This window comes from Mycteria americana, chromosome 7, assembly GCF_035582795.1.
Source record: "Mycteria americana isolate JAX WOST 10 ecotype Jacksonville Zoo and Gardens chromosome 7, USCA_MyAme_1.0, whole genome shotgun sequence".
Lineage (NCBI taxonomy): Eukaryota > Metazoa > Chordata > Aves > Ciconiiformes > Ciconiidae > Mycteria > Mycteria americana.
Genome location: NC_134371.1, coordinates 58757279 through 58768966, shown reverse-complemented (window position 1 = coordinate 58768966; position 11688 = coordinate 58757279). Strand labels below are relative to the sequence as shown.

The 11688-nt window shown below is 65.3% G+C and overlaps 2 protein-coding genes across 3 annotated transcripts; one reads left to right on the top strand and one right to left on the bottom strand.

Moving 5' to 3' along the window:
* Positions 1-359: 359 nt before the first annotated feature.
* Positions 360-8360, bottom strand: BTBD19 (BTB domain containing 19). Of its 2 annotated transcripts, XM_075508641.1 has the most exons (8): positions 8135-8360; positions 5795-6032; positions 5312-5365; positions 3689-3748; positions 2341-2409; positions 1883-2014; positions 1540-1665; positions 360-1408 (listed from the first exon to the last, which is right to left on the bottom strand). In XM_075508641.1, the coding sequence occupies exons 1-8, from the start codon at positions 8221-8223 to the stop codon at positions 1274-1276; spliced, it is 903 nt and encodes a 300-aa protein (XP_075364756.1). In that variant the 5' UTR covers positions 8224-8360; the 3' UTR covers positions 360-1273. The 2 variants fall into 2 exon arrangements, with proteins under 2 accessions (XP_075364756.1, XP_075364757.1); XM_075508642.1 differs by lacking the exon at positions 1540-1665.
* A 2107-nt stretch (positions 8361-10467) lies between these two features.
* Positions 10468-11151, top strand: DYNLT4 (dynein light chain Tctex-type 4). Its single transcript, XM_075509263.1, has one exon. It carries the CDS (start codon positions 10474-10476, stop codon positions 11149-11151), a length of 678 nt encoding a protein of 225 aa, XP_075365378.1. The 5' UTR covers positions 10468-10473.
* The last annotated feature ends 537 nt before the right edge of the window (positions 11152-11688 follow it).

The window sequence follows — 11688 nt, the reverse complement described above, 5'->3', positions numbered from 1 at the left end:
GCATGTGCTGGTGCACACCCACGGCAGCACACGCTCACGTGGGTGCCCGCGGTGCCACCGGGCACATCTCTCTGGGAAAGCAAATTTTGTCACCATGTCCCCGTGCAGCGGGGCTGTCCCTGAGGCCAGCCCCTGTCCCCATCCCTGTCCCGGGCACCGTCCATGCCGTTACCCAGCACTTTAACTCCAGTGGTGTTTGCCATGCCCGCGACCCCGTCCCCTGTCCCAGCCCCCAGACACTGCCGCTGAGCTGGGGTGGCCCTGGGGACCCCCGTCCCTGTGCCAGGCGTGGGCACGGCGGGCAGCCCCCCCCCCCCCCCGCCCCCTCCCCCCCCCCAAACACGCCATCTAAGTTATTTATATCAAAGAGAGCAAAGGTTTATTTTTGTAGTTTGTACAGGCGGTAGTGGGGACCGAAGGTTTATTTTTAAAGAGTAAATATATATATTATATATAAATCACATCTTGTGTCCGGCCTTTTCTCCTGGGGTGGGCACAGCTGGGGGGGGGGTGCTTGAGACAGACCCAGCTGTGTGCGCACATGCAATGGGGTGGGTGCACGCTGTGGAGAGGTGTGTAAGAGCGTGTGGGGCACATGGGGGCTGGCGGGCCTGTCCCCTCACCCCCGGGCTATGAGGGGCTGGGGGCTGCTGGCTGGGGTTCGGGGGGGGTCACTGGCGTTGGTGCAGCGGTGCTGGGTGGGTGCAGAGATGCCGGGGGGTCTCCCCTCCCACTTGCCCCCCACTAAGCCCCTGGCTCCCCATCCCGCTCAGCCCCTTTCCCACCGCTGCCATGGGGCGGAGGGTCGTGCCGCTGCCCAGGCCGGTGCCAGCGCTCGCTGCCTGCTGCAGCACGGCCCCGCTGCCGGGGGAGGGCAGCACGGCCCCGGGGAAGGGCCCCAGCACCGGGCCCGGCTGGGGGGAGCAGTGGGGCTGGGAACGGGGGGGGGGCTCACCCTGTGCCCCCGTCCTTCAGGGGACCCTGCAGCCCTGCCACCCCTGGGGTCACCGCCTGGGCGTCCTCGCACCCCCCCCATGGCCCGGCTCCAACCCCCCCCAGTCCCCGCACCCTTTTTTTTGGGGTGACCCGGGCATCCTGCGCTGACCCTGAAGCTGCGGCGTGGGGCGAAGGGCTTTATTGATGCTCTTGGCCGCGGCGGCTCCTCCAGCAGCGCCCAGCCCCACAGCCTGCCCCACTGCACAGCACCCGATGGGGGGACATTGCCACTGCCCGAGCCCCCTGCTCCGGCTGGGGGGACCTCAGCACCCAGCCCCTACTTGGCGTGCGGGTCCAGGTGGCGGTGGTGGTCGCGGGGCCGTGTGCCACGCCGGGGCCGGCAGAGGCGGGAGGGCACCCCGCTGCCCTTCCTCAGCGCGTGGGACCGCCAGGCTGCCGCGATGCTCTCCACCTACGGGGACGGGGACAGGGATGGGGGCATCAGCATGGCCACAGCATAGTCCCCCCCCCCGAACCCGGCCCTGCAGCATCCTCCAGCCCCGGAGGCGAGCTGGGGCACCCCGGGGGGAGGCAGCAGCTCACCGGGATGAGCAGGTCCCGCTGGTTGTGGCTCTCCAGCGTTGCCAGCTCGCTGGGTGCCAGCAAGGGCAGGCGCAGCTCCCGCACAGGCAGGGCGGCCACCTCGGGCACTGGGCGCTCCAAGACGGCCTGCGGGATGTGAGGGAGGGGGCCGGTGATGCCCTGGGCACCGGGGGATTTTGGGGGGAACACAGCCTCTGTGCCCATCACACAACCCTGGGCTCAGGGACAGGACACCTGGGTTCCCTGCCCCGGTCACTCAGGGTCCGGGCACCCCTGGGTGCTCTGTCTGGGGGGGGGGCAGGCAGGACCACCCACCCCCCCATCACTGCTGTATTGCACTCACCGAGCTGACGTGTGCCCACTCCCGCACGGCCTGCACCAGGTCCAGCTCGTCCACGGCCAGGCGGTCGCTGCGCAGCACCTGCGCCAGCACCACATCGGAGAGCTCGTGGAAGCCCTGTGTCCGCACCACCGCCTGCCAACACAACACAGCACCGGGGCGCTGGTACTGGGACTCCCACACCGGCCCTCCCCCTCCATGGGCCATCAGACCCATCCTGGCACCATCCCTGCCTGGCACCCCAGCATCCCCCCCACCTGGACTGGACCCCCATCCCCTGGCACCCCAGTACCCCCCAGCCAGCCTCTACCTGGCACCCAGCATCTCCCCAAACACCATTTGCTCCCTTTCCTCCCCTGCCTCATGCTGTGTCCCTCAGTGCTCCCCATGCCATGTGCCCCTGGTGCTCCCCATGCCCTGGAGCACCCCGTGCCATGCTCCCCCATCGCCCACAGCCATACCGCGGTGCAGCCCTCGATGAAGGCCAGGCAGTGCTGCTGGAGGTCTGCTTGCCCATAGGTGACCGCAGCCTGTGGGACAACACAGACACCTGTGGGGGGGTCTGGGGCAGGAGGGACCCCCCCTGCCAAAGCTCTACAGAGACACGGGCACTCTCAGGGACCCAGGTGAGGCGAGCATCCCCCTGTGTGGGTGCCATGGTGCGGGTATGGTGGGGAAGGGGCACCAAGGTCCCCTCCTTTCCTGGCCTGCCCCACGGCAAAGGGTTTGGTGGCTCTATCCTGCCGTCAGCAGGAAGCAGCTGATTTTCCACTGCTGCTCGGGGACGTCACCCAGTCCTGCGTGCGCAAGGGGCCCCGGCGTTGCTCTCACAAGGTCACACTGTGGGGACATGGGGCCACCCAGCCCCAGCACTCCTTGCGTGGGCACAGGGTCAGCTTAGAGCCTCCCACATGTGCCCCATGCTCTGGAGCCAGCCCCAGCCTGCCCCATAGCTGCCATCCCCCACTGCAGCAGGAATTTGGGGTGCTCTCATCCTCCCCCAGCCCCACCCAGTGACACTCGCCCGAGAGCTGGCACTGCCCACGGCACCAGGAGGACATGTCCCTGTCCCCCTGCGGTGGCAGCCCCTGCATGCAGGGTACTCAGGACCAGCACAGGCAGGGCAAGCATCGCCTCCCCCTCCACCACGGCAGGGGACCGGCGTTGACGCAAGTGGGGAGGGAAGGCAAGATGTTTTCTTCAGGTTTGTTTTGTTCTGGGGTTTTGGGGTTTTCCGTTTGTTTCCTCCGGGCCAGTTTTAGCTCTGTTTACGCTGCGGTGGTCTGGCACCTCGTCTGGTGGGAGATTCTGTGCTCTGGGGCCAGCATCTCACCCCGAGAGCATCGCTTCGGCCCACGGGAGATGGAACAAATCCCCCTTCTCTGTGGAGCAGCCTTGGTCCCACCAGGCAGTGTGGCAGGGCCACTGGAACCCCTCCAAGGCTATTTTTAGGTGCCCCAACTCTCAGCAGGGTTTTTGGGACTGGCCTCAAAACCACGAGAGCTCCCAGAAACCCAGTGCCTCCCAGTTTTATGCAGATGATAGCAAGGCCCTGGCACTGGGGAGCTCTGGCCAGCCCTGCTCAGGGCAGCATGAGGACATTTTCCTGCCAGGCTGTGGTGGCCCCAGTATCCCTTGCAGCCCTGGTACAAATGTGCCCAGGAGCTGGCAAGGCAGCTGCTGGGCCAGGGGTGGGTAGGAAATCCTGCCCCACTGTCCAGCTGAGAGCAGGAGGGTCAGGCCAGGTCCTGCCCCAAAATCAGACAGGTTATTTTTAACCCTCCGTGACCTCACTGGGGTCACACTCACCTGCAGAGCCTCGCAGACCTGCTCCACACTCAGTGTGTCCTTGATGAACTTGACGCAGAGCTGGAAGGCAGATGGAGAAAGGGTGGGCAGAGCGGGCACCCAGCCCTGCCACCCCCTCCTGTGACTCTCAGTACCCTCTGAGCCCTCAAGACATGGGACATGGGACACGGGACATGGGGTGGAGGCACCTCCAGCCCTGAAGGGTTTCATAAGGCAGCAATGGGCTGTGGGTGGCCAGCCCAGGCACTGATTCAGCCAGGGACCAAGCTTGATGTGACCAAACCCCAGCCAACCTCATAGCCCCATGTGGGTCACCTAACCCTGGCCACGGTCACTAGCCATGTCCTGCCACAGGGGATGACCCTGGTGCTGGCTGCAGTGCACTGGGTGACCCCAGCATTTCCCAGCCCTGCCTGCCAGCTGCTCTCTGTCTGTGACTGTTGGGGGACCAGTATCTCCGGCTGCAGCCAAAACGTGGGCGATGCAGGTGGGACGCAGCGATGGGCATGTCTATCAGGGAGCAGGACCTCCCTCCTGCCCGTCTCAGCTGCCTCCCACGCAAAGGGGTCAGAGCCCCTGGGAAACCCAAGGGGATGTGACATGCAGGGAGGAGCCATCAGCTGGGGCAGAAGGGCTCTGAGTCACTGGTGGGAGGGAGATGAGGTCACCCTGCAGCTGGGGACACAGCCATGGGCTTCCCCGGCTTGTCCTTGGGCAGCCCCTTCCCTCCCACCCCTCCCCTATGGCTCTCCCTGCTGCAGATCGTTCCCCCCAACAAGGATGCATTTGCTGGATGGTGGGGTGGCACTCGTGTGCCCGGGGCACTGGGTCCCCGTTTCTGCAACACCCCTTACGTCCCTTCCCTGCCCAGACAGCTGTTTGACAGCCCTGTGCCACATCTGGGCTTCGGCTGAGCTTGTCCCCATAGGGTGATGGGGCAGGTCCTGTCCCACTGCCCCGGCACACAGCAGCCCGCAGTTCCTCAGCTCCTCAGCAAGGTCCTTCCCCGGCGCGGTGGGAAGGGAGGGGAAGTCCGGGCGCGAGATGGCGGGTCACGCGATCGGCCCGGCTGTAATTCAGGAATTGCTCTGATGACGTGGCCCGGCCGCCCTCCCCAGCGCCAAGCCACTCCAGCTCCCTGCCTCCTCCTTGTCCAGCTCTGACCCCTCCTTTTTGCTCCCTGCTGCCTTCCCAAAACCTTCCCGCCCGAAGCAGCATCCCCTTGGCAGCACCGTGGCTGGGGTGCTGAGTGCTCCCCAGGACTGGGGCTTTCCCTATGGCATCATCCTGCCAGATGACCAGAGGGCACCCGTGGGCAATGGCATCGGGGCTTTCCTGCTGCCCTTTGCCATGTGGGAGACATGAGGTCCCATGCCCTTCCCCGGGATTCCCCGGCCCCCGCGGGGCTCCTGGCCAGTGCTGCACCCCCTCAAGGGGGATCCCAGCGGAGAGACCCTCCAGGATTGAGAAGCAGGGGCTGAGCCTGCGATGGACCTGGGTGATGCACAACGATGCTGTCCTCAGATCCACCTCCAGCCCCCAGCCATGCAGGGACCACCTTGGGGTGCTCCTCAGCACAGGGGCACCCGGGGACCACTGCCCCCAGTCTAAGCAGGGCCATACCTTGCACAGATCCTGCAGGCCATACTCCACCGACGAGGTCAGCACCTCCAGAGCCTGCAGGCAAGAGAGACCTTGTGAGCATCAGCATGCAGGGCTATGGACGGGCACGGCAGCCCAGGGGCCAAGGGCACTTGTCCTCCTGCCTCCATGGGAGCTCCCAAGTGGGGCATGGGGGGGAAGGGGCTGCTGCATGGGGGCATATGGTGTCCTGCTCTGGTGTCCCCATTCCCAGCATTCAGGGTGTGCACAGCCAGCTGTCCCAAGGCAGGTGCAGACACATGCGGGACAAGGTGCTCTGGGCACCCTACACACTCATTGCTGAGACCCCACACACTCATTGCACTGTTAGCCAGCCAGAAAGCATCATGCAGAGCATCCCCCCCCACCTTCGGCACCCCAGGAGCTGTGAAGCACCCCCTACCCCTGCATCCCCACCTTGTCCCTCCCATGCCCATGGTCCCTGCCAGCCCCATCCCCACTCACGATGTGGCTGTTGAGGGTGACGCTGTTGGTGTAGAGGAACTCAATGACGGCCAGGAAGACCTCGGGCTGCACGTTGCCCAGGATGAAGGGGCCCTGGGGTGGGACGCTGCTGGGGGGGTCCTCGCTGCCTGCCAGCCCCTGGCCAAGCATCCCCCGGAAAGCCTGGCAGCGGCACGCCAGCACGCAGCGGTGCGCAAACACCTTCTGCTGCTCCCGGCCCACCACGAACGTCACGTCACTGTGGGGGAGAGGGGACCATGAGGGATGGGGTGCCTTGGGAAGCCGAGGCACAGGATGCCCTGGGGCTGGGACAGGGCACAGGGGCAGGAAAGGGTGCCTGTCCTAGTGGGGCAGTGCCCTTTAGTTTTAACCCAGGGCTTTTCCCAGCAGAGGCACGGAGTGCTCCTTGCTGGTGGCTCCTTGTGGCCACCTGAATGCTGCAGGTGGGGTAAGATGGGTCCTCTGGAAGGCACAGCCAGCCATGGGTGCCGGCACAGCCAGTCATGGGTGCTGGCACAGAGCAGGACAGAGAAAGGCCCGGGACAGCTGGAGAAAGGGGCTTTCTCTTTTGGCACAGCAAAGCCAGGGAAAGCACGGCTGCCACCGGGCTTGGCCTCCTTGACTCACAGGCACTGACTCATGTGCTTGGGGATGCGAAGCCTCTGGTATCGCTGCTGGTGGGGCTGGCACTGGCCCTCCCTGCGCCTGTGGAACAGGGCAGCCTGCACTGCGTGCTGGGGCATGGGGTCCCGCTGCCGGGGTTCCTCACAGCCCCCCAGCATGGTTCCCCAGCCCTGTGGCCCCAGGAAAGGGAGGCAGGATCGGGGGAAAGGGAGCGGGCAAAGGGCAGGGAGTCTCCAGCCTGTGCGTGCCATGCGGCCACGGCCCATCCATCCCCTCATCCCCTCCTCCTCTCTTCCCCCATCCCAGCAGGGCAGTGAGCCAAAGACATGCCACCCAAACTCTAGTTGCCACGAGGCCGTGCACAAACCCACCACGCAACCCTCGCAGTGTCCCACAGAGGATGTGCCCACCAGAGGGAAGGGGACCTGGGTCATCTCACATGTGTATAGGGATACACACGGCTGGGGTGTGCTGGGTGGTGTGAGCAGAGCCCGACGGGTCCTCTGTGACTGGTACTGCAAGGGGCACCGAAATAAACTGCTCCATGGCTATGGTCCACAGGTCAAGTGAGGGAAGCAGGGTGCAGGCTGCGGGATGCAGGCTGTGAGATGTGGGATGCAGGCTGCGGTTATGGGATGCAAGGTCTGGGATGCAGGACACAGGCTGCAGGATGGGTGCGGGATGAAGGTTGCGGGATGCAGAACGAAGGGTGCAGGTTGTAGGATGCAGAATGAAGGCTACAGGGTGCAGGCTGCAGGAGGAAGGATGCGGGACGAAGGCTGATAGATGCAGAGCACAGATTTCAGGTTGCAGGATGCTGAATGAAGGCTGCAGGATGTGGGTTGCGGGATGCAGGATAAAGGGTGCGGGATGCAAGATGCGAGTGCCAGGATGTGGGCTGGGGATGGCCAGGTGCTGGCAGCCGCTTCCCACTGCCTGGCGCTGTGGCTGGGGAGTTTTCACTAGGATTTCTCTTCTGGGTGGCCAAAATTTCATCAGGGCGGGGAATTTCCTCAGATACCACTGGCCAGGCCTCAGCATGAAGTGGGCGAAGAGGACCACACAGCTGGCCAGCTGCTGGGCAGAACGTGCCATGTAGGTGGGGGGTGGCTGAGGCAGCGGCTCTCCATCTCTGCTCCCCGCTCTGGGAGGAGGTGGCGGGGACACTGGGCGCTGTGGCGGGGGGCAAGCTGGGCTGCCGCCTGCCCTCCGGGGTGCAGGGAGGTTGGAGGTGTCGAAGGAAAGCACCGGTGAAGCCAGGGTGGGAAAGGAGCTGAGCATGGGTGGCTGTCCCTGGGGAGCACGGCGGCTGCAGTACCCCCGCTCCTGGCACGGGCAGGAGCCCCAGCGCGGGATTTAGCCTTGGGACACTGCCTTGTCCTGCTGGCACTGTGCGTGGGGAGAGAGGGGGGTCTGGGTGCCCCCGGGGACCTTCCCTCCTCCACAGAGGTGGTGGCCGTCCCACGGGGGATGCACCCACGCAGCCCCGGGCTCCCGCTGCCGTTCGGATGTGGGGGGAGCGCCGCAAAAGCCGTGGGGGATGCCCCAGGGCGTGCACAAGCCGTGCCCGCCCCGCCGGCTGCCCGGGGCTCCACACAGTGCCCGGGGCCCCAAACCCCCCCCGGCAGGGCTCGGGGCCGTGGGAAAGCAGCGTGGAGCTGGCGCCGGGGGGGCTCGGCATGGCTGGGGGGGGATGGCAGCCCCCCAGCCCCTCACCTGAACTGAGGGTTGTTGACCAGGGTGCGGAGGGCGGCGGTGAAGGCGGCCGCTTCGCCCTGCAGCCGCGCCAAGCAGGGTCCGGCCATGGGCTGCCTTGGGGAGGGCGGCGGAGGAAGGCGGCGCAGGCAGGCGGAGGCAGGCGGGAGCAGGCAGGAGGCAGGCAGAGGCAGGCGGGAGCAGGCAGAGGCAGGCAGGAGGCAGGCAGGAGGCAGGCAGGAGGCAGGCAGAGGCAGGCAGGAGGCAGACGGGAGCAGGCAGAGGCAGGCAGAGGCAGGCGGGAGGCAGGCGGGAGGCAGACGGGAGCAGGCAGAGGCAGGCGGGAGGCAGGCGGGAGGCTGGCCGGCCTGGGGAGGCCGCGGGGAGGAGGCCGCCGCGCCGTACGACACGGCCCATTGCTAGGGAAACCTGGCAGGCAGCGCCGGGGCCGGGCTGCCGGGGGGGGCAGCGGGAGGGAGAGAGGGGCCGGGGAGCGGGGAAGCCCACCCTCGCTGCCGAGGCGGCTCCGTCCCGGCGTTTGCCGGGTGGAAGGGAGCGGAGCGGGGAGGCAGGGCTGCATCTCGGTTCAAGTCACCCCGGCTCATGGCACAGCCCCAGCACCCCCGGCACGGGGAGCTGCCCCCCCAGCCGGTGGCTTTGCTGCAGAGGAGCCTGTGGATGGGGCGGATGGGGGTGAAGGGAGGCAGGCGGCTGGGGTTTTGGAAAAGGCAACACACGCACAGGTTAAATGCACAAAGATCAACCCCACCTCCACGTGCACAGCCCCCATGGAAAGCTGCTGGGCACGGGTGGGTCCCCAGCACCGGCAGTGGAGCAAACTCGAGCCCAGCAGGGAGATCTGCGCCCTGAAATGGCAAAAGCCCTCTCTCCTGCTGATGCTCCAGGCCAAAGCCCTGCAGCTCTCGTGTCTGCTTAGCACACAAGTGATCGCAGGCAGAAAAAAGCATAACCAGCCTCACCCAAGCCCACACCAAGTGCTGTGCCAGGGGATGCCTTGTCCCCTTTCTCCCAAGCCTGGCTGGCCCCAAGCAGCCCGCAGACAGGGATGGGGAGGGTGCCCACAGAGGGACCCACCTTCGCTTGTCAGCAGTGGTGGGAGGGAAAGGGAGCAGCAGGGCCCGCAGCCGAAGGCAGCACCCTGAGGGAGCGGGGTCCAGCTGCCAGCGCGCTTGGCAGCGCTAGTCAGCGGCAGGCTATAAATACCTCTGACGGGGGATAGAAACACAAAAGCCGTCCCCACTTTCCTCAAATAGCTCGGCAGCCGGGCCAGACAAAGGCACATTGACGGGGTGGCCACAGCGTACCAGCTGGGCTGGGCTCTGCCGGCGGAGAGGAACCCCGCTTGGGGTCGGGACTCCCCAGCTAACCTGCCCTCGGGCTAGGGCATTGCGGCAGCAGGCTCCCCGGCACATGGCGGGGCTGTGCTGGATGGATGCCCACCTGCCCACACTCTCCCTTGGTGCAGGGGGGATAAGTACCTGAAGGATGCAAACCTTTGGGTAATATCAAGCTGTTGGAGGTCCCAGCCCCAGTGCAGTCCATAGTTGGGGTGCAAAGCTGCGATCACAGTGGCTGTTCTCCACCCTCTGCTCTTCCTTTGCACATTCAACACCAGCAAGCATTTTTCAGGGCTGGCAGGGAGCAGCCGAGGTTGGAGGGCACGTGCCTGGAGCAACTGTGTCCCTGTGCTGGCACACCTGGAAATGCAGACAGGGCACGAGTGAAAGGGAACAGGGCTGTCCAGGGACCAGGAAACAAAGAGTTACGGGAGCTGTGCCCCAGAGCGGCCCTGGAGAGCTGTAGTGTCATGTAGCTGTCACGTAGCAACACTTCATGCTCCAGGAGCACAACAGGTTTGTCCCTGCTCACTGTGACTTGCAGGACCACAGTTGGTCCTAGGCAGCTGGGAGCACAACATCGGCCAGAGAGAAGTCCCCTGGGTTTACCCCGGCAGGGCAGGAGCAGGGCCAGGGGTAAGTGTGGGACCAGATGCAGGCAGGAGGGCTGGGGAGGCTGGAGGGAAAGGAGCTGCTCACCCATGCCGGGGGGAAAGGCTGGAGATGGGAGAGCAGAGGGCTGGGTGGACCGTGCGTGGCCGTGCTGGATCAGCCCCCGCTGGCCGAGGCTGCTGCGGATGAAAGTGCTGGAGAAGGGAAGGCAGCTGCCACAGTTCCCCCAACCCCTCTGCATCCAGCCCCACAGTGACCCGTGTGCCAGGAGGCATGGGATTTGCAGGGAATAGGGAGAAGGGAAGCAGAGAGGCAGTGGGATGAAGAGGCTAGGGAGCAACCTGCTTTCCCCCGACACTCAGAGCCACATCTCCTTTCCAGGCCACCCATATGGCCGAGCAGCCATCCCCAGAGGGGGCCCTGCCAGCCCAGGTGACAGCTGTGGACAATGCTGAAGCCCCTCCGCTCCGGGCCACCCGCCATGGCTCCCAGCCCCCAGCCCCGGCACGGGGCACCGAGGAAGGCAAACCACCGCTCCTGCCCTCCCGCCGCAGCTCCATCCTCAGCACACACCTGGCACCCCTGGCCAGCCGCCGCAGCTCGCTCGGGGCAGTCCCAGGGGGCAGGCGCCCCTCCATCACCCCTTGGATGCTCCACAGCCGTGTGAGCTTCTCTGGGCTCCCCCTCTTCCAGCCCATCCTCAAGACCCGCCTCGAAAACACTTACAGGATGGGGCCAGACAAAGGCTGCAAGTTTGACGCAGGGCGGGTGCAGCGGGTGCTGGAGGGGGCCCTGGCCAGCACCCTGGGGACCACAGTGTACAGCCCCCAGGGCAGCGCCCCACTAGCCCAGAGCCTGGCCGAGCTGCTGCGGAGCCGGGTGAAGGAGGTGGTGCTACCCCGCTACAAGCTGGTCTGCCACGTGCTGCTGGGCCAGCGGGGCCAGCAGAGCCTGATGGTGGCCAGCCGGGCACTGTGGGACCCCGACAGCGACAGCTTCGCCTCCGCCACCTTCTCCAACACCTCCCTGTTTGCTGTGGCCACAGTGCATGGGGTCTACTTTGAGTAGCACCTGCCTCTCCCTCCACCCAGCCTTGTAGGTCTGCAGGGGGAGAGCAGGTGAAATAAAGAGGTTTGCTCCATCTGCGGCTCATACCTATACCTGGTGGCTTTGGCCATGGTGCATGCAGGGAGCAAAGTATGGACACACCTCCCTGCCTGACACTCACCATCAGCCACCAGCCTGGGCTCACACCCACACTGTAGCTTCCACTACCCTGGATTGCAAAAAGACCCAATCATCTGCAGCAAATACAACCCAAAAGGCTGCATTACCCTGGAGCAGGCAGCTGCCCAAGGCCATGCTCCAGGGAGCAGCCCAGCCTGCTTCCCACAGCACAAGCTGCTCCCAGGCAGATTGATTACACCAGCACTGGGGAAGGAGGTGACACATCACCTTCCAAGCAAGCTCATGGAGCAGATCAAGTCCCTCCTCTTTCCTGGCCTCATTCCCAGCTCATATACCATCACACGAGGTGTCACAGTGCAAGGACCCAGGCAACCCCCCCCATGGGCCCTTCTCCAGCTCAGCAGAAGCACGAGAATA

What these genes read in the sequence shown, in the direction of transcription:
- BTBD19 (XM_075508641.1), bottom strand. Translation starts at nt 8,223, where the DNA reads ATGGCCGGACCCTGCTTGGCGCGGCTGCAGGGCGAAGCGGCCGCCTTC. An exon ending in AGGTCTGCGAGGCTCTGCAG is followed by an intron (nt 2,410 to 3,688) that starts GTGAGTGTGACC and finishes GTTGTCCCACAG; the next exon opens with GCTGCGGTCACCTATGGGCA. An exon ending in AGCGGGACCTGCTCATCCCG is followed by an intron (nt 1,409 to 1,539) that starts GTGAGCTGCTGC and finishes CCGTCCCCGTAG; the next exon opens with GTGGAGAGCATCGCGGCAGC.
- DYNLT4 (XM_075509263.1), top strand. Translation starts at nt 10,474, where the DNA reads ATGGCCGAGCAGCCATCCCCAGAGGGGGCCCTGCCAGCCCAGGTGACA.